A 25994-nucleotide genomic window follows, 5' to 3' on the forward strand; every position below is an offset into this window, starting at 1 on the left:
CCTCTCAGATGACAGAGAAGGCAGAGAAACAGGCTGAGGGACAGCTGGTTGCTGATGGTCAGGGGTTAAAGTGGGAAAGATCAGGGCAGGGGGACATTCTCGAATATATGGGTTCAAAGGACCCTTCGGGATCACAGGAACCAACCACCTACTCCCGTGAGAATGATGAATTTTTACCAATATCTGGTTCACTCTCTCTCTCCCTACAAACATCTAACTACATTTCCCGGTCTCCCTCGCAGTTAGCAGGGGGCATACCTTGAATTTTGGCCAGTGGACCACAGGTCTCCCAAAGTATCAACCCTTGTCTCCACTGGATGCTACAGAGCCTCTGGGGCTCCTGACCATGGCTGAGCCACAACAGGGAAGGGGCCTGGGTTCTGCGTGACTGTGAGGTTCACAGCGCTCCTCCAGGGGGTCTTCTCGACCCAGGGATCGAACCCAGGCCTCCTGCGTTGCAGGCAGATTCTTTACCATCTGAGCCTCCAGGGAAGACGGAGGCCAAATAGAATCACTTGAACTACAGCTGAACTTGGAAATCATCCCATCCACCGGAGCTTCTTAAGCCTTTTGGTTTTTTTAATTTTAGGGAGCGTGGGGGCTATTAATGTAATTTGACAGTTAACCCATCCCAGATGGGGCTATGATTGGAAAAGAAACCTTTGTATGTCAAGCTATGTAGATTTGGGGGTTGTCTGAATTGGGAATCAGCCCAAGGAGTGCTGGGGAAGACAGGATGGGCGTCAGCAGAGGCTCCAGGCTGGGCCGGGGCGAGAGCAGCACCTCCCAGGTTCAGCCTCCGATGGGGGACACGCCACAACCACACACCACAACCGGGGCAGCACCAATTCCCAAAAAATTTTATTGTTTCAAGTGGCAAAACGTTATCGGTTTCTGTGGGGGCCCTGGCAGGGCGGAGGGAGATGTGGGGTGGGGCTGGGCTCTGCCCGTTACAAAAATCAAACACTTTTATAAAAAAGGCTATAAACTGGTATCAAAAGAAAACCCAAGGGGGGCTGCAGGAGGAAGCAGAGAGGGAAGCGGGAAGACGGCGAGGGACCAACACCATGGAAGACCGGCGGGGAGGGGCGGTGCAGGGGAGCTGGGACGCTGATACAAAGTGCATGTCAGGGCCTCCCCCAACGCCCCCAGAGGCGGACGGGCAGGGGCTGTGGCCTGGGGAGGCTCAGCCATCTCCCCACTGGGGACCCCACAGGGACGGGCACTGCCTGAGACTGCCAGATGGGAAGGACCTGCAACAGAGGGGAGAGAAGTGGTTGGACGGGGACAGGGAGGCAGAAGGGGCATTCCAACTCCCTGCCCAGGCGCCCCTCTGCGAGGCCCAGCGTGAGGAAGGTCCTGCTGGGGACCTCCAGCCTAGTGAGTGCTCCCCAGGGGTGCCAGACCAGAAGGGCAGGAGGGCCACACTCAGGCCACCATCCTTGAGCCTCAGGAGGAAGGCGGGGTGGACGCCCCCAAGCCGAGAGACCCAGAACTCTGGAGCTTGGCCTTAGCCGTCTGCTTCCAGCCTCGGAGTGTTAGTGGCTCAGTTGTATCCGACTCTTTGCAACCCTATGGACTGCAACCCGCCAGGCTCCTCTCTCCATGGAGTTCTCCAGGCAAGAATACTGCAGTGGGTAACCATTTCCTTCTCCAGGGGGGGTCTTCCCAACCCAGGAATGGAACCCAAGTCTCCTGATTGCAGGCAATTCTTTACCAGCTGAGGCACCAGAGAAGCCCAAGAATACTGCAGTGGGTAGCCTATCCCTCCTCCAGCCTTGCAGAGGAGGGCCATAAAAGCAGGTCTGGGGCCCCCGGAGGCCTCGGGGCAGGGCCCCCAGCCCCAGACAGGCCAAGCCCAGCTCCTGCCCGCACCTCAACGACTTCTTAGACCTTCTTCTTCTTCAACTTCAGGGCTTGCAGCCAGTTGGGCGATGATCCTTCTGACCTAGAAGGCAGGGGGCAGAAGTCAGACCAGCACCCCTGGCACCAAGCGAAGAGTGCCGACCTGTGGCACGACACCCCCTCCAAGCCTCTGTCTCCCTGTAAACCAGGGTTTTCCTCTTAAGACCGAGACGGGTAGTTCCCGGCACGCAGAGCACCTACCCTGAGGACTTGTCTGGCCTGGGTGGGAGCGCGTGGGGCTTGCCCAGCCCGGGGGCCTTGCAGGACTTGGAGCGCTGCATCGAATCCTTCTGGCCCGCCTTGCCCTCTGAGGGCTCCCCCTCACCAGCCGAGCGGTTCCGCGAGCGCAGCTTGGCCTGAGAGGAAGCCGGGGAGCGGACAGACGTCAGCGGGCCGGCGGCGGCAGGGAGGGCCAGGCCGTCTCCCCAGAGCACAGGTACCCGGCCCAGACCCGAACGCCCTCCACAGCCCTCTTACCCCGGGGAGGGGAAGTCGCTTAGCGATGACCTCCCTCGAGGGCGGGCTGTGCCTGGCACCCCGCAGGCCCTCGGGGAGACACTGCTGACCTGAATCCAGCCCAAGCGGCCTGGACGGAGCCAGCGGCGACGCCCCCGGGGTCTGCACGCCCTGCGCCCTCTGCCTGCAACATCTCCCCACCACACACGCTACGGTCACCGGAGGTCTCCCCGAGTCCCGCACCCCGCTTCCCACCTCCCTCTGAGCAGCCTGCCCCAGCCCCGCACCCCCAGGACGCCTAACCCTCCACCCCGCTGCACCGCGGTCGCCCTGCCAGCCCGTGGGGTTCTGGGACCCAGACCCATCGTGTTCTTCTCTCCATCCCGCCTCGCGCCCACCACGGGCACAGCAGGCGCAGAGAACGGACAGGGTTTCGGAGCTTAGACGAACAGACAGACAGACAGAGGGCAGGCCGGACACCAGAGGGCGGCACGGCCAGAGGGCACCTTCAGGGCCGATGGGCTCAGGCCAGGAAACAGGCTGACTTTCAGGCCCTTGGTCACCCGTGTCCTGCGGTTCTGAGGCTCCTCGACCACCTCCTCGTCTGAGGACGGCGCCTGCGAAGCCTGTGGCTCTGCAAGGGCCCGGGCAGGGTCTCAGTACGGGGCGGCGACCCCAGACCCCCCCGCCCACAGGACAGCGATATGAAGGTCGTCAGGACAGCCCGGCCCTACCTGTGGAGTCTTGGAACAGCCTCGCGTCCGACGCTGCAGCCTCCGACAGGCCCAGCGTGCCCCCGGGCCGGATGGCCGGGGCACGGTGCCCACGCTTGCGCCCCAGGTTGGCACGGCTCCGGTACATGGCGCTGTCGAGGATCTCGGTGTCCTGCAGGGGTTGGGGGTACACGCCACTGCCATCACCTTCGCGCAGCCGCCCTGTCCCAGCTTCCCGCCCCCCAGGCTGAGACCACCCCACCAAGAGGGAGGACCCGAGGTGAGACCCGAGCTGCAGCACCTATACACCCCTTCCACCTGCATCCTGACAACAGCCCACCCACTGACCTCGATGAAGGAGAAATCCTGGCTGGGGGTGCTGGCCGGCGGGCCCTGGGGGGTCTGCTCGCCCTGCCTGGCCCCTGCGGCATCCTGGGTGCTGTCGACCGCGTCTGTCCAGCTGGCCTCCCCATCCGGCTGCAGCCTCCAGGAAGGCAGGGGGTCCCGGCCCGGCTCCCGGGGCTCCGCTCGGTCCGCACCTGCCGCGGCCCCTTCCTCCTCCGACAGGGTCCTAGGCCCCGGGGATGCCGACTCCTGCAAGGCCAGGGCCTCGGGGCTGTGGGCAGCCAGCCTCTCCCCCGGCTGGCCTTGGGAGCCCGTGGGTGGGGAGCGGGCCAGGTAATCACCAGGGCTGCGAGGACAGAGCAGAGGCCGAGGTCATGCGAGGCCGTGGGGCCCGCCCAAACCCCGCCCCGCGCAGAGAGCCTTTCTCAGCCTGTTTCCCTGCGGGCCATCCATGCCTCCCTCCGGACTGCACGCAGAGAGCGAGCTGGGCCAGCCCGGCGTGTTCAAACGCCAGGCTCCCCGCTTCCTGAGACGATGGGGGAGTCCCTTCACCCCCAAGGGGTCTGCTAACTACAGGGTCACCGGGGGCACAGAGTGAGGCTCTGAACACCTCACACAGAGCCGCGCACAGGGGACCCCAAGAGCCTTAGGGTCTTCTAAGTAGAGTCTCTGCAAGCGCGGATTGAGACTGAACGCCTCGCACAGAGCCGCGCGGGGGGCGTGCCCACCAAAGGGATCCTACCGCTGCCAACGCTGTGGACGCTGGCCCTCCCGGGGTGCGGACCGCCTGCCGAGCCCCGCCCCCGCCCTCCAGCTCACCCTCCCTGCACGCCTCTACACACACGGCCCTCGCGGACCGCCGCGTACCCGATGGCGCTTGACAAGCTGCTTCTGCCCGGCAGGCGCCCCCGCGCCCTCAGTCGGCCGGACCCCCCCTGGGTATCCCCTGGGCCCGCCCCCTGCCGCCCCCCCCCCCAGCACACCCTGGGCGCGAGCTGCCAGCCCCGCCTCAAGTCCAGGTGCTCTGTCCCCACGGCCCGTCGGCCAGTAACTCGAGGACGCAGCCGCCTGCGTCCCCGCGTGGCCCAGGGCCTGGGACAGAGCTGACGTCTGCTGGGGGGCGGGGACGCCACCTTTGGGCCCGAGCTGCGTCTCCTGCCCGCTGCGCCCTCGAGACACAATCCGTACCATCCGGCACGCACAGCACGCTCTGCGGCTCACGCTCTGCACCCGGGAGCCTGTGTGTGGCCCAGCTGCCTGCTTGCCCCCAAGACAGACACACATGCACACACTCACGGCCTGTCTCCTGTGGGGAAGTGGGCACGGATCACTGGTCACTCCTTCCACACACCGGCACAAGCACCACGGAGCCACACCCAACACAGAGACACGCACACACACTGTACACACACATGCACACCAGCAGAGCCACACCCGAGACACACACAGACACACACTGTACACACACACACACAAGCACCGCAGAGCCACACCCGACACACACACTGTACACACACACGTGCACAAGCACCGCAGAGGCACACCCGAGACACACGCACAGCACCACAGAGCCACACCCGAGACACACATACACTGTACACACACACACACACGCACCGCAGAGCCACACCCAACAGAGACATGCACACACACTGTACACACACACAAACACTCACAAGCACTGCTGAGCCACACCCGACACACACACACACAAGCACTGCAGAGCCACACCCCACACACACACACACACACACACACACACACACACACACACTGGACACACACATGCACAAGCACCACAGAGCCACACCCGAGACACACACTGCACACACACGCACACAGCACTGCAGAACCACAACCGACACACACAAGCACCAGAGGCACACCCGAGACACACACACACTGTACACACACACACACACACAAGCACTGCTGAGCCACACCCGACACACAAGCACTGCAGAGCCACAACCGACACACACGCACAAGCACCACAGAGGCACACCCGAGACACACACACTGTACACACACACGTGCACAAGCACCAGAGGCACACCCGAGACACAAACACACTGTACACACACACAAACACGCACAAGCACTGCTGAGCCACACCCGACACACACACGCACAAGCACCACAGAGGCACACCCGACACACACACACTGTACACACACACGCACAAGCACCACAGAGGCACACCCAACACAGAGACACGCACACACACCGTACACACACACACACACAAGCACTGCAGAGCCACACCCGAGACACACACTGTACACACACATGCGCACAGCACCACAGCGCCACACCCGAGACACACACACACAGACACTGTATACACACACGCGCAGAGCACCACAGAGTCACATGTGAGACACACACACAGACACACTGTACACACACACAAGTGCTGCAGAGCCACACCTGAGACACACACACACAGACACACAAACACACACCCCATGCACACAGGCATGGGAAAGGCGGGCAGTGCCTGGAAGCTAGGCCATGAGCCCCAGATCCTGGGCTGGAGGGGAAGAGCGTGAAGCAGGTGAGTCAGCGCCAGGCCAGAAGTGGGGAGAGCAGGGGAGCGCTTGTCAGTCTGTCCTTCCCAAGGCTGCTGACAAACAGAATCAGGAGTGCCCTGGAGGGAGGGAGGGGCAGCTTCGCTGGGCAGCAGCGCCCACCAGCCTCTCTGGAGTGAGGCAGAGGGGAAGCGGGGGGCAGAGGGGACACTTGGGGCAGGCCGGGGCCAAGGGGCTGCAGACCCGCAGATGGGTGGGCGGAGACATCCACACCAGAGGGGACCCGGAACACCCGCAGCCCCATGGGCCTTGGGGGAGGCCCTGCGGAGGGGTCGGGGGGAACACGCATCCCACCCACTGTCTGCACCAGGTGCCCAGCCTAAGGGCCCATCTCAACTGACACCAGCTCTGCCCCTTGCCCGTCAGGACTCTGAGGATCCCGAGGGCCAGGACTTGATCCAACCCCACCCCCAGGACCATTCCAGGGACAAACATGGGGGTCCACGTGTAACAGACCCGTTTCCTCGTGCTCAAGGCTCCAAGACCCAAAATAAGAGCGATCGGGACGGAAGGTGGAACGCAGCTGACCTTGACTCCAGAGAGACAGGAAGAAAATGCCAGCCACATGCAGGGGCCCGGAGAACACCAAGGGGCAGCGTTCACAAACTGTGGGCCCTTGAGAAAATCGCGCTGCCACTCTGGGGCTGCTTCCCCCGCTCACAGAACGAGGGGGCCGGCCCTCAGAAGCCAAGGGTCCTCTCCCAGCCCACGAAGACCCCCCCAGATGGCTGGGAGGATGCTGTATCCCTGGGGCTGGGAGCTGGGGCAGGAGAGGGGGCGTGCAGCAGCTCTCGGGGGGCCCAGGAGCGCCTCTCCCCCGAGGACAAGGAGCCCGAGACACGAGAGGGACATGCCAAGCGCCCATGCCGCTCTCATCCCAACTGTTCAGACAGCAGTCCAGCCGATGGCCACAGCCGGGGGGCCTCCGTCCCACGCAGGACGATGGCCAGAAACGTCCCCCAGGGCCCCACATCCATCCACGTCTGTTAAGCGAGCGTGAACTCTGGCGGTGAGCACCTGGCTGGGGCTGACCACACATCCACAGCTCTGACACTCCCCACACACAGACCCCCAGCCCAACGGCCCCCAGCGGCGTCGGGAGTTGATGATGCCCACTCGTCAGAGATGGGAAGCCGGAGCAGAGACGGGCCCTGCTCAGGCTCACGGAGGCAGTGGCAGAACCCGGCCCCAAACCTGGCGGACAGGCCCAAAGCTAGGGGCTCTGAGCTGTCCTCAAGGACTTCTCGTTACCAGGAGAACCTGCAAAGCTTCCTCCAGAGAGCAACTTTCCAGAGTGTAGAATTTCCCCGAGTCAGAAGCTCAAAACACCAGCCCAGTGGATGTTAATCAAATAAGCTCGAGAAACATCGCATTGGAGAAAGGTAACCAGGTTTCCATTACTGATGTACTTTCAGTGCCAAGAGCCCTACTTCCTAAGTCTCCCGTACGTCCACTGAGCACACAGTGTTAGCCAAATGTACAATACGGCCCGAAAGAGCCGGGCGTTTTCAAGGTGTGACGGAGGCCGGAGCTCAGACAGCTGAGCTTCTCTGCCAGAACCCTGCCCCTTCCCCAACCCAGTCCCCCAGCCAGCCTCTCTCTCCATCCTTAACAAGTGGGGAGACTCTCCCCCGTCCCCCCCGCCCACCTTCAGAAACACATGGAGGGCGGTGGGTCCCACTGCGTGCAAGTCCAAAAGCCTTGAAGGCATTTAAGGCCCACAAGTCGGAAAGTGGCATTTCTGACTCGGTGACCTTAAGTGGGTCATACCACTCGACCTGGAAATTGGAGGTGATAAAAAAAAAAACCCTTTTCTGCTTCACAGGGCTGGTGTGAAGATCATGGAGGGGAGGTGTTGGGGATGGCGGAGTTCTGAGCATCCTGGGAAGAAGACTCAGGGGCAACTTCGGGTGGCCTATGCTCTCCCCACACCCGGAAAGTCACAGCTCAGAGAGATCCGGTCACTCATGCCCTTCCCTGCAGGCTTTGCCCCAGCCAGTGCCCCTCCAGCTCCATGCAGCAGCAGAGCCCAAAATGCCCCCCAGGGCCTCGCCCTGGCCCCAGGCTCTGCCCACCTCCCCTTCCCCTCCCCCGCCCCATCCTCAGCCCCCAATGCCTCTCCTGATGCCTCCGGCCCCTCAGCTACCAGCACCCCCACCTCCACTGCAAACACAGCTTCCACCCAGCACCCCCTCCTATCTCCCCTTCACAACACGTGAGAAGCATTCCCCTGCACCCAGGTCTGGCAAAGTTCAGACCTGCGACTCAAGTCAAGAGAATTAAACCCGATCTCAACGGACGAAAGTGATGGCAAAATAAACATGATGCCTTTTAAGCACCCTTAAGTGGGGTGAGACATCGCCCTGGTTGGTTTTAGAACAGAAGAATTTCAGAGTCAGACTACATAAACTGTTTTTTTTGGACGGGGGGAGTTCTTTTTCAGCCACCCTGGGTGTGGAGGCCAAAAGGTCACCAGGCCAGATACCAGGCTTCCCTTTTGAACCAGAGTTTAATTCTCAGCTGGTGTGGCTGTTTTTTATTTATTTATTGGCTGCGCTGCATGGTCCGTGTGCAGAATCTCAGTCCCCTGACTGACCAGGGACTGAACTCCGGCCCACAAGCAGTCAAAGCGCAGAGTCCTAAGCACAGGACCCCCAGGGAAGCCTTGCCCTTGGGGGCCTTAAGACAAGGCAGGGAAAAAAAAAAGAAAAAGAAAAAAAAAAAAAAAATGACAGGGCAGGCAAGAAGCATGGAGGTCCTCCCCACTGGCAGAGATGAGCGCTACTGCCCGCTCCACACTGGACCTGCCCAGGCGAGAATCACGCCAGGCCTCGACCCCCCAGGCCCAGGAATGTATCGTTCCCCCCAGGCCAGGAGCATCCAGGGCCCGCCAGAAACCATCCCGCACAGGACGCTTCCTCCAGCACCCAAACAATCATGCTGCAAAAATCACACCTCAACCACCACAGTCATCGCTTCAAAAACCAAACTCACCTGTGTGTGTGTCAGTGCTCGATTTAAGAAATAAATAAATGCAAGAAAAATTCACACTCCGAACCATCCCAGTTCTCCGAATACTAGACGTTTTGGGGGAAGAGCAGCTTCCACCCCAGGCAGAAAGGAGGCCGTTTCCAGGGGGCTGTCACGCCCTCCCACCCGGGGTTCCCTTACCTGGGTCCGAAGGCCGGGGACTCCTGAAGCCCGTATCCGTCCTCCTCCGGGCAGATGACCACGGGTGGCAGGAATGGGTCTCCGTCCTCGGCGTCTGGCCCGCTCATCTCACCGACCCCAAGCTCTCTGGCCTCTGAGGGGCCTCGGGCCTCCAGGCCGGAGGCTGAGAGGTCATCATTCCCCACACCTGGTTCCGGGGACGGGCTGAGGTCCCCCAAGCCACATTCCGGGGCTTCAGCCGGGAGCTCCACGTTCCGGAGCTCCGAGTCCTGGGCCCAGTCCACCTGGTCCAGCCCGCATCCCCGTGGCCCCTGAGAACTCTCCGAGTCTAGCTCACAGGGCACCTCCAGATGCCTCAGGCCCAGACTGTCACCCCAGTCCACCCCGCCCGGCCTGAGCTCTCGGTCTCTCTGCTCGGGAGTCCAGTCTGCCTGGACTCCACGCTCCCTTGATTTAAAGAACTCTCCCGCCTCCGTGCCCGACCAGTCAGTCTGCCCCACGCCACCCTCTCTGGCCTGGTTGGGGCCTCCATCTTCGGAAGTCCAGTCCTGGTCCCCGACTCCGAGCCCCCCGGGGGCCTCCGCCCCTCCGCTCTGCGGACGGTGGACTAGCCCTGCGTCCGTCACGCCCACGTGCTCTGCCCAGCCCGTCTGTCCCACGCCATCCTCCCTGACTTCGCCAGAGCCGCCGGCACGCACACAGCTGGACACCTCCAGGTTCCGGAGGCCCAGCTGGTCAGTCCAGTCCACGGCCCCCTCGGGGGGCAGGAAGGGGCCGCCTCCCAGCTGGCCGCAAGGGCTCAGGCCAGCCCCTCCCGCCCTGTCGTCGCCGATTATCCCAAACTGGGGGCTCCGCTCCGCAGCCTCCCCGCAGAAGCTGCCGCCCCAGCCCCGCCGCCCCGGGCCGAAGGCCGCCTCTGGCTGGGCGCCCACGCCGAGGCCGAAGTCTCCGGCCCAGCCCCGCTCCGCCCCCTCCCTGTCAGCTTCCCCCGGGCTCCGAGTGCCCCCAGCCTGCAGGCCCCCAACCTCCCGGGAAGTAGCGCCGCCTTGCCAGCCGCCTGGGTCCCTCTGCCCCGGAGCCCCGTCCTGCGGCTGGGGGCCGCTGGTGGGGAACACGGCCCCCGCCTCGGCGGTCTCAGGCCAGCCCGCGTCCCTGCCAGCCGCCTCGGGGCTCACTCGGCCCGGGGTCTTCTTCTCAAACTCCGTGTCCTGCCGCTGGGCCTCCTCGAGGCTGAACCCCGCACTCAGGGCTCTGGCTCCAAAGTCCCGGGGGAGGCCGCTGCTGTAGTCCGGCACCCAGGCGCTCCTGCCAAAATCGCTCCTCCCAAACCCCGGGCCCTGCTGCCCTGAGTCCTGGCTGCTGCTGTACCTGCCGAGCAGGTCCTTCTGCCCTGATTCCGGACCCTGCCCCTCTTCATCCCGGCTCGTGTAGGCGCCCAGGGCATCTCTCTTCCCAAAATCCCAGTCCTGAAGGCTCGCATCCCGACCGCTGTAGGTCCCTAGAGAATCCCTCTTCCCGAACTCCTGGTCCTGGAGCTCCGCGTCCCGGCTGGAGTAGGTGCCCTGGGAATCCCTCTTCCCGAACTCCTGGTCCTGGAGCTCCGCATCCCGGCTGGAGTAGGTGCCCTGGGAATCCCTCTTCCCAAACTCCCAATGCTGAAGTTCCACCTCGTGGCTTTGCGGAGCGCTAGGCTTCCCGATCACCCGGTCCTGGGCGCCGAGGACCCCGGGGGCCCCTGCTCCACCCGCATCTTGGCCGCCGACCTCACTCTCCTCGCGGTCGAGGGCACACCTGCCGGGCCATTCCCCAGGGCCCCTGTCCCCGACTCCGTGGCCACACTCGCCAGTCCAGTCCCTCTCTCCGAGGCCTGGGTCCCCTCGAGGGCTTGCAACTCCCAGGCCATAGTCCCGAGAAGCGTCCTGGGACCAGGTAGAAGGCGGGAAACTGCCGGGATGTGGGCCCCCTGCAATTCCAAATTCACTTCGCAGGTCCTTCTGGGCCCAGCCGAGGAGTCCCTGGGAATCAGAGAGAAAGAGAGACACAGAGAAACGGGGCTTGCAATTAGTCAGGGTGGCGATCGGTCCGGAGCAAGAGTCAGTGCTGCCTCCTGCCCAACTCTGGCTTCGGAGAGCCTGGATTTGGATGCCGGCTGTGTGACCTTGGGCAGATCACTTAAGCACTCTGGGTCCCCGGGGTCCCCATCGTTCAATGAGGTCAGTTCCTACGGCACAGGGTAGAACGAGAGGGTTAAATGGAATCACTGAAGCCGAGGGCTCAGCAGAGGTCCCGGCACCCCGTGGGGCCTCCGCGGCAAATCCCGCGGTCCTGTTTACCGCCCTTGGGCAACACCTGGAGAAACGCCAGGAGCAGGGCTGCCTGGCAGAGGGGTCTTCCCGGGGCTGTGGGGGCGGGCATGGCCTCAGTGAGGACCGTTCAAGACCCTGCGCCCCTCCACAGCCGCCCCTTTCCAAGGCAAGCTCCCCAGGGCACTCTTCACCCTTCCAGACCGCGTGAACCCCCAGCCCCGACCTCCCCAAGGGAAGCTCCCTCCTGCCAGCGGCCGCCCTGCGAAGCCCTCTGGGTCCTCACCGCCCGCCCCAAAGGGACGGCCTCCTCCGGTTCAGGGAGAAGACCCAGCCAGGGCTCCGGGCTCCCCACCCCGTCCGGAACTCCCTGACTCACTCCTGCGGCCGGGGGAGCCCTGGGCTCGGGGCTGCGGAGCCGGCCGGCCTCGTCCCGCAGCGCGGCGTTGGCCAGCAGCCTCTCCAGGACCGACACGCTGGGCTCCCGGTCCCCGGGCCCGGCCATGGTCCCGGCCTCCGGTCCCCGCCCGCCCCGGGGCCCACTGGGCGCGGCGAGTGCTGGGACGGGGCGGGCCGCTCCCCTCGCCCGCCCGGACCTGTCCAACGGCCCTGGCCCCGCTCCCTGCAGAGCAGCTGCAGCTCTCAGCGCCCCGCCCGGGGGCCAGTTGAGTCACCGCATCCCGGGGCGGACAGACACACCTACCGCGGGAGCCCAGAGGCCTTAACTCCTTCCTGCTCGTTCCCCAGGCCCCGCCCAGAGGCCCCGGCTCCTCCCTCCCCCCAGCCCCGCCCCTGCCAACCGCGGGCTGGGCGTGAAAAGTTCGTTTCAAACGCCACCTGGACCGCATCCCTGAAACTGCTGGGCAGCCCGGTAGTTTTAGAAAGGGCACTGGCCCTGGAATCGGTGCTCTGGCCCTAGCCCAGCTGCCAGCTTACTGGGTAACCTTTGCACAAGGGTCTGCCTCCTCTGGGCCTCTACGAAAGCAAGTCTGAACTTCACAGTAAGAACATTCGCAAGATGCAACACTCCCAAGCACTCGCGATGGGCACTAGTCTGAGTACGTCACAGGCACTGCAGCCATCACCCTGCGAGGTAGAGCCCAGCACCATTCTCCCCATTTTACAGACGCAGAAACTGAGGTGCGGGAAGGAAAGTCATGTGTTCAAGCTCACACGTGGGCCAGGAACAGGGCCAAGACAGCAACTCGGCAGTCTGAGTCCAGGACCCACGTCTATCTGGCTCTGCTGGCGCCCTTCATGAAACCACCCGTCCTCACAGACTGAACGCTCAGGGGTGCCAAGCCCTGCACCCAGCGTTTTCCACATCTGTCTTGCCCACAACACAAGCCTAAGTGTCCTCGGTCGCTCAGTCGTGTCTGACTCTGCGGCCACACGGACTGCAGCCTGCCAGGCTCCTCCATCCATGGAATTTTCCAGGCAAGAGTACTGGAGTCAGTTGCTACACCCTCCTCCAGGGGATCTTCCCATCGCAGGGACTGAACCTGTGTCTCCTACACTGGCAGGCAGATTTTTAACCAGCAGTGCCACCCGGGAAGCCCCCAAGTCTATGAGGCAAATATCATCGTTGTGAAAGGGCTCTGAAGCTTGGAGGTCAGCGTATGTGCCCAAGACCACTCGGCTGATGGAAGCCGGGGTCAGATGCGGACTCAGACTAGACTCTAAGCAGCAGTCCATACCCTCTGCTCTGCCAGCTGAGCAGACGGTACGGACCTCCAGGGCAGGGGCAGAGGTGCCTGCTCACGGCTGGATCCCAAACTCTGGACACAGGGCATCCGTGTTGAAACAATGAGGCCCCCCGAAGCCCCTGACTTCCATTCTGAACCCTGCCCAGGGACCCCCTTACCTCAGAGCAGGCACTGGGGGTCGGGGCGCCCTTCAGCTCAGACGAGGCACCCCGCCGTGCAGTGGGCGGGGGCGAGGCCAGCAGGTCGTCCAGCCACTGGGAGCTGCTCTCGGGCCCTGTGGGCTCGGGGGATGCCCGGCGGGGGTCTTGAACCGCTGTCCTGGGTCGGGTGGTCTCGGCCAGGGCCAGGGCCATGGGGTCCTCCTCGACAGACAGCGCCTGCCCGGGCTTGGGGGCGTCGACGAACAGGACGCAGGGCTGGTCCGGGGGCGCTGGCTGCACCTGGCCCAGGACAGGCTCCAGGACGCGCAGGGCGGCCTCCTGGGCGGGTGAAGGGGGCTCCCGTTCCCCGTGTATCTCTACCTGCAGCAAGGCTGGTCCAGGTGGGTCCCCTGCTGTTGGTGAGGACTCCAGAGAATGGTCCTCCCCACGACCCATTGGGCTCTGGGAGGAGCCCGGGTCGTCCCCCGGCCCCCGGGAAGCAGGTCTTCCTGGTCCCTCTGCAGCCAACGGGGACCCTGGCCCTGGCTGGGACGCGCCTTCCTCCCGGATGGACGCAGGCCAGTCCCCGGCCTCCTCGCGGATGGACGCGGCCCCGCCTCCAGCCTCCTCCTGGGTGGACACAGCCCCATCTCTGGCCTCCACAGCCTCCGCGGCCCCACCTCCGGCCTCCTCGCAGGTGGACACGGCCCAGTCTCCAGGGTCCTCGCGGGTGAACGCGGCCCCGCCTCCAGGCTCCTCCTGGGTGGACGCGGCCCCATCTCTGGCCTCTGCGGCCCCACCTCCGGCCTCCTCCCGGGTGGACGCAGCCCAGTTTTCAGCCTCCTCACAGGCAGACACGGCCCCGTCTCCAGCCTCCGCGGCCTCTGCAGCCTCCGCGGCCTCGGTGATGGGGGAGGGCGGTGGGGAGTCCAGCCGCCACACCCCGAGGCCTGCAGGCCGTGTGGGGAAGGTCCATTCAAAGGAGTGAGACAAGCTCCAGCTGGACTCTGTCCCACTCCCCAAGGGGTGGTCCAGGGCGGACGGGCCCCCCTGGGCCTGGGTCAGGGCGACCAGCGAGCCCCCCAGCTGCTCCCGGTCTGGGCCGGGAGGCCGCAGCACACCTTCAGAAAACCGCCGCTGGGCCAGGCCGCCAGCAGGGCGGTCCTCATTCCCCGGGGCCGCCCCGTCCCCAGATGCAAACGTCCGAGGCAGGTCCGGCAGTTCACCCGCTTCCGTCAGGGGCTGGGGTGCTGTGGCTGGGGACCGCTCGGGGCTGAAGTGCCCCGTGAGCTCCCGCACCATGGGGCTGCCGGGTCTGGGGTCCTCCGGGGCAGCCACGGCTGGGACCCCTGGGCTCGCAGGCAGGTGGTGGGAGCCTTCCTCGGGGAGGCCCGCAGCTGGGGAGCCCAGAGTCTCAGGGGGCAGGGAGGGAGGCCCAGGAGCAGCAGGGCTCTGGGCCTCTGGACGGTGGGGGTGACGGGGAGAGCCCCCCTCGAGGGAGTCAAGGTGAGGAGACTTGGGGCCCGAGCCCAAGGCTTCAGCGGGGAGACCCAGGCCCGGGGTGCCTCCGTTCTCCAAGGTGAGGCCTGGACCAGGGGGCACCCAGGGCTTGAGAACCTGCAAGAGAAAGTCAGGGGCTGTCACTGCTCCGCAAGCTCAGGGAGGCCCCTGCCCACCCCTGAGAGACCCCAGGTCAGCGCTAGCTGCCTGACACTCTCACTCCATGGGGGAAACCGGGGCGCAGGGACAGCCCCCCAGGACAACCAATAGAAGCTCCAGAATGACCTCAGGTGTCCGAGACTGCCAGGGCCCCCAGACCCTCCCGTGTGGCCCTCCCCCCACGAAATGCACAGCGCGCCATTCCCAGGGGATCACTCAGACCACGCCCACCCGCATCCCCCAAGCCCAAAGCTCATGTGAGTTCCTAAGGGTCCAAGGTTCATGGGTCAGGAACACTGGCTTTGTGCGCTTCCCCGGTGGTCCAGGGGCTAAGATCCCACACTCCCAATGAGGGGGATCCCGGGTTAGATCCCTGGCCAGGGAACTACATCCCAAGTGTGGAAACGGAAAGTCTGCATGCCATCACTGTAGATGGCGCGAGCTACAGTGAAGATCAAAGATCCCGTGGGACCCAGTGCCGCTGAGTACGTAAACAAATAAAATACGTGTTTTTAAAACTGGCTTTGTAAAGGAAAGGCAAAAGGAAACTAGAGAGTCTGGCTGGCTGGGTGCGTGGCCTCAGGGTGGGGCTCCACCAGGCCCAGGGCAGCTTCAGACCAGCTCCTGGGAGCAGCTCACACCCTTGCTCTGAGCATCCACGTTCCCAGCGCTGCCCAGGGGGCAGCGGGACCCGGGATTCAGGCCAGAAGCCCCAGGGACGGTGAAAACGCTGGGAGACACCGGCACCTCCCCTGTCAGTGGGATGCCTTCCCACGCGGGGTCTCTCCGAGCCCCGGCGTCCCCACCTGCAACCCAGGGCCAGGGCAACAATGTCCACCTCGTGGTCAGGAGAGGATTCAGCAAGATCTGCGCACCCAGCCGCTGTGAACAGCACGGGGGAAGAACGGACACCCTGGGGCCCTGGGAACCCCAGCATTTGACCCCTCTTCACCCCTGCAGGCCGCGACCTGAGTCTCGTTCTATCTGACCTCTGCTCTCCCCAGAGGTCAGGCCCCCCCACCTTCTCCCATGGAGGGCTGTCTGCCCCACCACCACCTGACCCCTGGGCCTGGGCAGGGGGGCATCCTGCTTCCGCGTCAAGGCCACCCTCCGATCCTTCCAGCCCGCGCAGACAAATCTCAGGTTAATTTAGAGCCTGTGCCCTTAAACCACGCCCCCCAGGAACCCTCCTCCAAGAGCCCGGGACAGACCCCTCCGCCCTCAGAGCAGAGCTCCTGGACCACAGCCGCCCTCCCAAGCGCTGCCCCTGGTAAAGAGCTCACAGCGGTTCCTGAAGCCCCACAACTGACGCATCCAGCGTCCTGGCTCCGCTCCCTGACCTCCTCTCCCCGACTTCCCCAGAGCCCACCTCTCTGAGGGTCCACCCTAGACCTCGTCCTCAGCCAGAGCCCCTCCGAGCGTCAGGTCTAGGGGACCTGCTGGCCCGTGTCCACCCCCGTCCATCCGGCGCCCTCTCTCCCTCCCGTCCACCCGTCTCCCTTCTCCCCCCCCCCCCGCTCCCCTCTCTCCTGCTCCACTGTGTGAGCTCCCTGTATTCCCTCCCCAACTCCAGTTTAACCTGATGCAATACAGCTCTGCCCCAGCTCCAGACTGCACCAGGGCAGCTGGAGACAGCCGCCGCTGGGATGGTGGGTTCCCTGCAGCCGCAGCCACAGCCGCAGCCGCCCCGGGCTCAGCCAGAACACCCAGCAATCTCATGACATCCCCCTTCCACACACCCCCACCTCCCAGCGACGTTTTCCCATCCAGTCTGTCCTCAAACCTCTGCACCTCTGCCCAGGCTCTCCGGGCTGAGGGCCTTGCTCTCCCTCCCCGAGGACTCAGAGACCCCCACCCGGGCGCCCCACTCCTGAGCCGTCCCTGCTCAGAGCTCAGGCCAAGCCCTCCTCTCTGTGTCCAGCATCACAGATTTTTTCCCTTCTCTACTGGACCGTTTCCATCAGCACACAAACTGCCCTCGTTTCTTCTGGCTTAAAAAAACACACACATGCTGCTGTCCAGCCCTCCCATCTCTCCAGCTACACCCCTTTCCTTAAACCTGGCCTCTGCATTCAGCACCTCTAACCTCAGCGCCTTGGGCCCGGCCTCCGCTGAGCCCCCTCCAAATGGGCTCCCTTCTTCACTTCCACCACCCTGCTGCTCCAGCCAAGTTCAGCCACGACCCCCCAGGCAAACCCCCATTCTCGGGGCGCCCCTTCCTTGCCCCGCAGGCACCATCTGATCACTGACCGCGCGCCCTAGTCCCTCCTCCAGCCCGGGCAGCTCCTGTGCTCCACGCCAGCAGGGTTCCCTCCTAACCTCTGCTCCTTCCTGCGTCTCCTGGGCTCCTCTGCCAGGCCTCGTCTCCCTCCCACGCCTCACCCATGCCCTCGGGGACCCCAGCCGACTCCAGGGCCATCTGCACACCGACAAGTCCCTCCAGCTCTGGACTCAAACGCCCCACTGACCCCCTCGGACCCCGTGGAACGAGGCGTCTCCAGCTCAACAGATCCAGAAGCAAGCTCCTCCGGTCTTCCCAACACTACGAAGGCCCCTTTCTCCGTGAAGGGTAACCTCCCGACCACTTGGGCCATAGACCCCAGCGGCACGCTTCACTCTCCGTTCACTCCCAGCAGATCAGCCTTGCCTGCAAGTCCCGTCCACTCCACCTTCACATCAGAGGCCCCCCCACCCACCGTCTCCCCCAGGGACTGCCTCCAGGATCCACAGCACCGTCGTCTCTCACCAGGGCGACCCCCAGAGCCCCCCGACTGGCCCCTGCTGCTGCCCTTGGCCCCTGGCCAAGATCTTGGGCAGGGAGACTGCTTGCAACGGCAGCAAGGTCATGCCTCTCCTCCCGCCCCTCAATGGCCTCCTTCCCTCCTGCAAGCCAGCACTCCCCGCCCCGAGTGGCCCATCACCACCCAGTCTGTGACCCAGACACCCCAGCTTCCTCGCTGGGTGGAGCCCACGTCCTTTGTAGCTGCAGCTCCCTCTGCCAAAAAGGTTGTTCCCCAAACATCCAAGAGCTCACCCCATGCCCCACTTCCTGGCAAGGACTTCCCGTCACCCTCGCCCCGGGACCCATGCAGGTGGTGTCCCAGGTGCCTGTCTGATGCTCTGCACGTCTGCCGGGTCACAGGGCACCCAGTGTTGGAGTCTGCCTCCCCGCGTTAGAAGGCACGTTCCTCGGGGAGCAAGGGCTTCCCTCGTGGCTCAGACAGTAAAGAATCTGCCTACAAGGAAGAAGACCTGGGTTCGATCCTTGGGTCAGGAAGCTCCCTGAGATAATGGAATGGCTACCCGCTCCGATATGCCTGCCCAGAGAACTCCGTGGACAGAACAGCCTGGTGGGCTACAGTCCACGGGGTCACAAAGAGTCGGACGAGAGTGAGGGATGGACACACGCTTTCCTGGAAGCAGGGGGACTGTGGACGCTTTGCTTGTGGCTGTCTCCCCGGCACCGCGATCACAGTGGATGCTCGATAAATACGTTTGGACAAATGCACACACTCAGGTCTCTCCCCCTGCCGGATGGGACAGCCTCCGGCTAGCAAGGGCTCTTGGAGCAAGACAGACCACCCTTCGCATCACCTACTCGGGAACGCAGACTGTCCACCCCCGAGCACACCATGGGCAGAGGGGCTGTAACAGGAGACCCCCGTGAAACATCACTTCCCCTCTTCTGCGAGAGGGCAGGCCTGGCCAGGGACCGTGCTGGACTCGGATCCTGCCTTCAGCCCCTGGGCAAGCTATTTGGCACCTCAAGCCCCGGCATCCGCACCTCTCGCATGGGACCTGAGGGGCCTATTCGGCCAGAGTTATGACCGGGTTACGTCAGTCAACATCCCCGAGGTTGCCCAGCAGACAGCAGGCTGTCCAGGGCAGTCATCCTGGACACTGTAGGAGCCTCAGGGCCTCAGCCACACTTAGCCAGGGTGGCCTGGAAGTTGAGAAATCTGAGTCCTGACGCAAGTCACGTAAACGTCCTCCACAGCCTCTGTTTCCCCAGCTAAACTGAGGGAGGCGGGAGAGAGGCACAAACGAGGCCCTTCCAGCTCAGAGACTGCGTCACAGCGGGTAGGGAACTCACGTCAGTCACGGGCTCAGAGACCGCCGGCTGGGCCAGGTCCCCGTTGAAGGCCAGGTCCGAGGGGCACTTCCTGTGAGGGAGAAAGAGGGGAGACGGAGGCACAGATCACGCAGGTGGAGACAGAAGGGGTGATCAGGGGTCTGCCCGATGACCGGGACAGAACCTGACGTGCACCCCGCCAGGGGCACGTCCTCCCAGGGGACAAAAACTCTGCCGGCTCCGAGAGAGAGCACCCCAGGGCCAGCGCATGTGCCCAACCTGCATGTCAGGGGGTAAGCCCCCCCCAACCCCTCTGGGAAAAGCCCGAGCAGGCCCAGAGCCCTTGGGGCTCCTGGTAAGACCACCAAACCCCAGAGCCCTTGAGGGGTTAGGGTTCTCCGGGCCAGGGCAGCTGGCCCCTCCCCAGCCAACGCTTCCAGAGAACTGCAGGGGGAGGGAGACCACCAGAGAGATTCTGCAAGGTCGAGGTTGCTCCTTTCAAGCCAGGCTGGGAGCAAAGGAGGGGAAAGAGGGAGGAACCTAGCCTGGACAGGGCAGGCCTCCAGGGAGCCCAGGGGGACAGGAGGCCTCGGGTGCCCATATTCCCAGGAGAGGCTGGCGGGCACCGCGGGCGAGACTCTGGGCCTCCAGCTCGGCTCAGACCACGGCAGGGCCTTCTCTGCAGCAGGAGCGGGGTCAGTGGGGCCAGAGAGCTGCGGGGCCTGGGGGGCAACCGGCCCAAGCTGGTGCTCCCTGCCCTGAGGATGCTCCGAAGGCAGCTGAGACCCTCAGCCTCCTCCCCGGGGCCCAGGGACACGTCCAGGTCAGGAGCCCCCAGGACACGCTGGCATGGGCTCTGGGAAAGGGGATGCTGCACGCAATGGTCTCCAACCCAGCTGTGTGGCCCGCATGCTCACATCCACTGGCCTGGCGTCAAGGGGCGTTCACGGCTTTCCTCTCCCGTCAGACTCCTCTTCACAGCCAGGCTGTGCTCCCCCCCCCCCCACACACACACTCCAGCAGACACACACAGACACACAGATACACACCCCAGCACAGATACACAAAGACACACACACACCCAGCACCTGGCACACCGCTGCACCCACAGGGCGGGCCAGCAGTTCAGAGCACACACTGGAATCAGAGAGGCCCTAATTCTAACCCCAGCTCTGTCTGTCACTTGCTAAGGGACCAGGGGAAGTCACTTTTGAGCCTCAGTTTCCTCATCTCTAAAATGGGCCTAATACTCCCTTTACTACACAGGATAGCTGTGGATTAAGTGAGGCAGCGTTTGGCTCCCCATATTAAAAAAGCACTGAAAATAAACTTCCAAGCTATACATCTGAATTCTCCTATGGACTCTGTGCAGAGGACCACTGCAGAATAAAGCACACACTAACTCAGTCTGCGGAAGGGGGGGGCGGGGAGGGCGGTGGGTGGTCCGTGACTGTCACGGGTTGACCCGCACGCACACACCATGCAGCACAGCTAACCTCCAAGGGAAGATCACCATCTCACAGGAGACTACCCACCCGGTCCTCCAGGCTGGCCGCAACCAGACACACAGCCCCCCACCCCTCACCTCTGCTCGGGAGTCTCGCTGGGCTCCTCGGGGCAGTCGGCAGGAGACCCCGCGGGCCCCTCCTGGGACCATTCCTTGGAGAGGGTCCCAGCATCATCCCTGGGGCCTGGGGCCATGCCGTAGCTCCTGGGACCGTATCTGGAGCTGCCGTCGTGGTTGAAGGTGAGGCGGGAGCCCCAGAGGCGGTCGGGGCTGGCCGGGCCCTCTTTCCTGGGCTGGTCCATCTTGGCCAGGATCTCCTCCACCGTGGGCGGGGCGAAGCGCTCCGAGGCTGGGCGGAAGGGGAGGGGCGCCTTGCGCACGCCCCCAGGGGCGGCGCATCGGGCCGGAGGGGTCAAGGGGGGCGTCTCTTCTTTCCCAGGCTCCCGGGTGCCTTCTCCCCCAGCCAGGGCCTCCGCCGCAGGCCTTGGCGCAAACGGAAGGGGCCGCTTATTGCCGCCGTAGGGCTGGGGTCCCGCCAGCATGTTCATCTTCCGGGCAGAAGGCAATTCGGCCAGAGGACCCCGGGGAGGCCGAGGCCCAATGGGCACCAGCAGGCTGGGCTTGGCAGGCAGGGCTGGCTTGCCAGGCAGGGCTCGGGGTTTGGGCTTGACAGGGGGTTTGGCCCGAGGGTCACCTACCAAAAGGAAAAGGCTGGTTGAGCCTATGTCAGAAGAACAGGAAGCAGAACTTCACCTCCCACCCTATGTACTCAGAATGTTCCCACACCCTTCCATGTACAAGTCAAATGTCACCGCTTCCATGAAGGCTTCCTGGATTTTCTAGACACATCCCAGAAACATCTTCCCTCATCTCCAAATTCCCGAAATGTCTAGCCAGTCACCCTTAAAAGTGAAAAGCCATTTAAGGCCCCAGCTGGCAGCTATTTCTCACTGTACCCACTTCACACCTAGTACACATTCTTACCAAGTGAATGGCCAGATGACCAAATGGGCTAATAAATGAATGCCTGCCTGCCCACGCCAGGCAGTCGGCCCTCCATCTCCCCCAGTCTGGTCCTTCCCTAGAGCATGCCATTCTGCTAAACTACATCCACAGCAAACTCGTTCTCCCAGCTCAGCTTCCCTACCCTGCACCCTGCTGCCCCCTCCTCAGGGGCACACCCAGGCCACCTCCCCGCCACCATCCACTGTGAGACCAGGAAGGCAATCCCACTATTGACCTAAGCCAAACAGAAAGAAATCTGCTACAGAAGGAAAAAAAAGACCAGAAATATACCTTCTATATAAGGCATTTCAATGCCAAATAAAAGACCTTGAATTACTCATGGCCACAGCCCTGCTAATAGGATCCTTTATCACCCACTCATTCCACTCGGCGCAAGAAAGCCGTCTAGACAGGGAGCCAGGAGGCCTGGGTTCAAGCCCAAAGGTGCATGCCCTCCCCGCCCCCCACACCCAGGCCTCAGTTTCCTCCTCTGTCAAACAGGTGGTTTGATCCACATCCTCTCCAAGGTTAGCGTGCTCTCTGCTGGAGAGCTGTGATCGCAGTTCGGAAGGGTCTCGACCGGAGTGCAGGGCTCACCCCGCTTGTCCTCAGGACTCCTCCCTCCCTCCCCAACAGAGTCAGCCTTCACCCACCAGCCCCCAAGACCGAATGGGGGCTCGGGCCTCTGGCCCCCTTCCCAGCCAGCCCGCTCCACCCCGCACCTACAGGTACCTGGCTCAGAGCCAGCGGATACCAGCTCCTCGTCCGGCTGGCGGGGCGCGGGGGAGGCCATGGCTGCGCCTTCCCTGGGAGCAGACACTTGCATCACATGCGGCAGACCTGGGAGTCGGGGGCAGAGCGGTGTGGGCTGGGGGTGGCGGAAGACCCAGGAAGAAAAGAGGGAGAGCGGAGAGAGGGCCAGAGAGCTGGGCGCTGGCAGCGCGCCGTCTCTGACTTCTGGCGGAGGCCAGTGCGGGACAGGAAGCGGGCGCTTCAGGAGGGGCGCTGGGGGAGGTCACGGGAGGTCCCCGGCGGCCACGTCCTCCCCTCTGGGCCCCCCCCCCCGACCCTGCGACAGCTCTCCAAGTCCGTCTCCTAACCCTAAAGTCCTGCAGGTCCGACGAGCCACCCCCTGCTCCCTCCTCCAGCCAGCTGTCCAGGGCACTCCACTTACCATTCCCAAGGCACCCCCCCACACACACTCCTTGGGTCCGGGAACCCCCGCTCGCGGGATCGACTCAGGGCCGGGGCAAAAGGGCTGCCAACTCTGAAGTCTCCCGGTGAATCACCTCGCGGGAGACGGGAAAAACCCGCTCCTCCCCAACCTGGGCCCCGCCCCGCCGCCCGCCTGCCCCGCGGGCCTCCCCTTCCCGCTCCCTGGCCTGCCGCTGGGAGTGGTTCCCTCCCCGCCCCCCGAGTCCTCCTCCTCCCTCCACGTCCCTGCCCCGACTCCCGCCTCCTCCAGAGCCGTCTCATCCAAACACGGAAAAATAAGGAATAAAAAGTAAACATCTGGAATACATTTTTTTTCCCCTTTAATTTCTCAATCGCTTTGGCTTCGGCTTGGAATTTGATGAGGTAAAGTCAGGGCCTAGTCCTGTTGCCATAGCAATGGCCTCCCACTGGATTTCCAGAGCCTCGCCAAGAGGAAGGAGGAGCCGGCCCAGGCCCGGGGCTGGGAGAATGAGACCTGGCTCGAGAACATCCGGGGGGCGGGGTGGCTTGGGGAAAAACTCCCTAGGGCTCCCCTCCTGGGCCCGTCACCATGGGAGGGTCCACAGCTGACCAGAAGGAGCTACCTGGGCATCACTCACCAGCCTGGGCCTGACCCGAGGGGTTTCGAGGGAGACTGCGGAAGATATTTTAACCCACGTGACAGAAGCCTATGGCCGAGAGCAAACGGGTGCCCCTCCTCTCAGCCTGTAACTGGAGCTCCGGGTCTGCTCCACCAGGATTCAAATGCTGGGTGGGTCTCCTGCCTTCCAGCTCTGTGACCTCAGGCACCTTCCTCACTGCTCTAAACCTGTTTCCCTGTATGAAGAACACACTGAGACTTAACACACTGGTTAAGACTCCAAACTTCCACCGCACACTGCAGGCGGCACCAGTTCGATCCCAGGTTGGGGTACTGAGGTCCCACATGTTGGGAGGTGTGGCCAAAACTAAAAAAAAAAAAGGCTCACATGAGACGATCCATGCAGCTGCCAACCTCAGTGCCCAGCACCCAGTAAGTGGCCATTAAACGGTGGCTCCTATTAGGAGGCTTCCCTTGGAAACCATCTCGTCCTCTCCCCCAACCACAGGCTGCCAGCACTGCAGACCACGCCTGGTCTCCCAAAGAACCCAGTCTTGTCACCTGTTCTCAGACACTTCACCACTTCCTCAGGTCCCATCCTGGGTCCTGAAGCGCCAGCCCACCCACAAGAGGCCCCTGGACTGACCACTGCCCCTGCCTCCTTGATAGAGCCCCCGGCCCTCTGTTCCAAAGGAAAAGCGATGTTTCCTATCACCTGGCATGCATGGGGTCCCTGAGGACAACCCAGCCCTCTCCAACCTGCAGGGGCCCTGCCTTGCCCAAAGTCACCCACTCCAGCTGGTCTGGCAAGATAGCAACAGATCCAAAGAAGGGACCTCAGGTGCCCAACTTCCGGGAAAACCTCTCACTTCTGACCCTGCCCCAGCTTGTTCCCCAGATAGGAGGGACTAGACAGGAGGAAAAGAGACATCCAGGCCCGTGCAAGTCCGGTCAGCCAAGTCCGGTGCAGCAGGCGCGCTGTGGGTGGGTGAGTAACATTCACAGCCGGCCCGAGTGTGCGTGGAGGAGGGGCACGCGGCAGAAAACATAAAATTTAAAAAAAAAACGCAAGGCTGTTTCCTTGTCCTTGAACGTTATTACCAGGGATACATGGTGTGGGTGGTTAGGAATGGAGACCAGCTGGTCCAGAACCGAAAACCCTTTCACCTGGAGGCTCAGCCGGGCAGGGAGCTGTAGCACCCAAGAGGGAGGGCTCACCCCCCCAACTGAGGACGGGGTCTCAGCAGCTCAGACGCCCAGCGGGAAACCCGGGTGACCAGGGCCGGAAGGCAGAGCTGTGAAAATCTCAGCGGCTCTGAGCATCCCCCATGCGTTGAGTCCAGAGATCGGCTGGACCCTGAGGGCACAGGGGAGACACCAGGCGGCTCCTGCCCCGAGGCGGAGGCCCAAAGAAGCCTCGCCGCAGGCAGGGCCGCCTCCGCCGACCCTGAGATCTCCCTCCGGCCGGGGCCGGAGAGAACACTGCCGCAGGAGGGAGGGCCAACCGCGAGACGGGAGAGCCCGGGGCGAGGGGCCGTCTGGAAGGGCCCGGGCGGGGAGCTCCGGGCACAGGGGGCAGCGGCCACCGGGGGGAGGGGACGGCGGGCTGGAGGAGGGGGCGGCGAAGGCCCCGCGCGCGCGATGGGGCGCCGCCGGCGGACGGACGGACCGGGGCCCAGGGACGCGCGCCAGGCGGGGGCGGGCTGGGGAGGCCGGGGGCGTGCCGGGGGCGGGGGGCCAGCCGGGGAGAAGGGGGCGAGGGTCCCTCCGCCGGCTCCGCCCGCTGCGGGCTCCGCCTGCAGCCTCGGCCCCCTCCCGGGCTCGGCCGGCACGCGCTTCAGGCCCTGCTCCCTGCGCCCCCGCGCGTACGCCCGGGCCCCCGGACCCCCGGGCCGTGCAAACTTTCCTCGTGACCGCCCCCCGCCCCCAATCTCGGCCGCGGTCTCGACGCAAGAGCGCCCACCGCCCCCGTGCCTCGCCCCCGCCCTGGGCCCGCCCCCGCGCACTCACGCTCTCCCCCGAGGTCCGGCTCCACCAGGCCCGCGCTCCACACCTCGTCGTGAATCTCAGCCACCGCCGCCGCCGCCGCCGCGGGACCGAGCCTGGAGGAGCCCGGGCGGGGCCGCCCTGGGCCCGCCACGGCCCCGCCCACGGCCCGCCGGGCCCTGCCCTTAGCCCCGCCCCTAGCCCGCCTCTATCCCCGCCCCAGGGGTGCATGGCCGGCTCCCGGCCCCGCCCCTGCCCCGCCTCCGGGGCGCCTTGCCCCGCCCCTGGGGCGCCTTGCCCCGCCCCTGCCCCGCCCACAGCCCGCCGTGCTCCGCCCCGGGGGCGCCTAGCGAGTGTTGGGGCGCCTCGCCAGGGTCCCCGCGCCGCCGAGTTCGCCGGGGAGCATGCAAACGAAGCCGGCCCCGGCCCACAAGGGCCCGCCCCGGCTCGGACCCCCGCGAAGCTGACGCAACTCCGCGCTGGGGCGGAAGGCCACAGAGACGGCGGCCTAGAGAGGAGGTGGCCCGGACCCGGGCGGTGGGCGGGCTGCGGCCCTGCGGGGCCAGCGCCTGGGGCCGGCCCCGGGGCCCTCCGCTCGCGCCCGCTGTCTGCAGCGCGCGGGGATGACCGCTGACCCTCG

The 25994-nt window shown here is 64.2% G+C and overlaps 1 protein-coding gene across 2 annotated transcripts; it reads right to left on the reverse strand.

Annotated features, from left to right (window-relative positions):
- Positions 1-888: 888 nt before the first annotated feature.
- On the reverse strand, positions 889-25437 carry TNKS1BP1 (tankyrase 1 binding protein 1). Of its 2 annotated transcripts, XM_068988566.1 has the most exons (13): positions 25379-25437; positions 22306-22413; positions 20647-21262; positions 19083-19152; positions 14204-14947; positions 13349-13921; positions 9182-11196; positions 3423-3765; positions 3096-3246; positions 2868-2995; positions 2107-2261; positions 1876-1948; positions 889-1253 (listed from the first exon to the last, which is right to left on the reverse strand). In XM_068988566.1, the coding sequence occupies exons 2-12, from the start codon at positions 22397-22399 to the stop codon at positions 1888-1890; spliced, it is 4950 nt and encodes a 1649-aa protein (XP_068844667.1). In that variant the 5' UTR covers positions 22400-22413; positions 25379-25437; the 3' UTR covers positions 889-1253; positions 1876-1887. The 2 variants fall into 2 exon arrangements, with proteins under 2 accessions (XP_068844667.1, XP_068844666.1); XM_068988565.1 differs by lacking the exon at positions 25379-25437 and adding an exon at positions 22748-22837 and having other exon boundaries at positions 13349-14947.
- Between the last annotated feature and the right edge of the window lie 557 nt (positions 25438-25994).

This window comes from Capricornis sumatraensis, chromosome 16 (assembly GCF_032405125.1).
Source record: "Capricornis sumatraensis isolate serow.1 chromosome 16, serow.2, whole genome shotgun sequence".
Taxonomy (NCBI): Eukaryota; Metazoa; Chordata; class Mammalia; order Artiodactyla; family Bovidae; genus Capricornis; species Capricornis sumatraensis.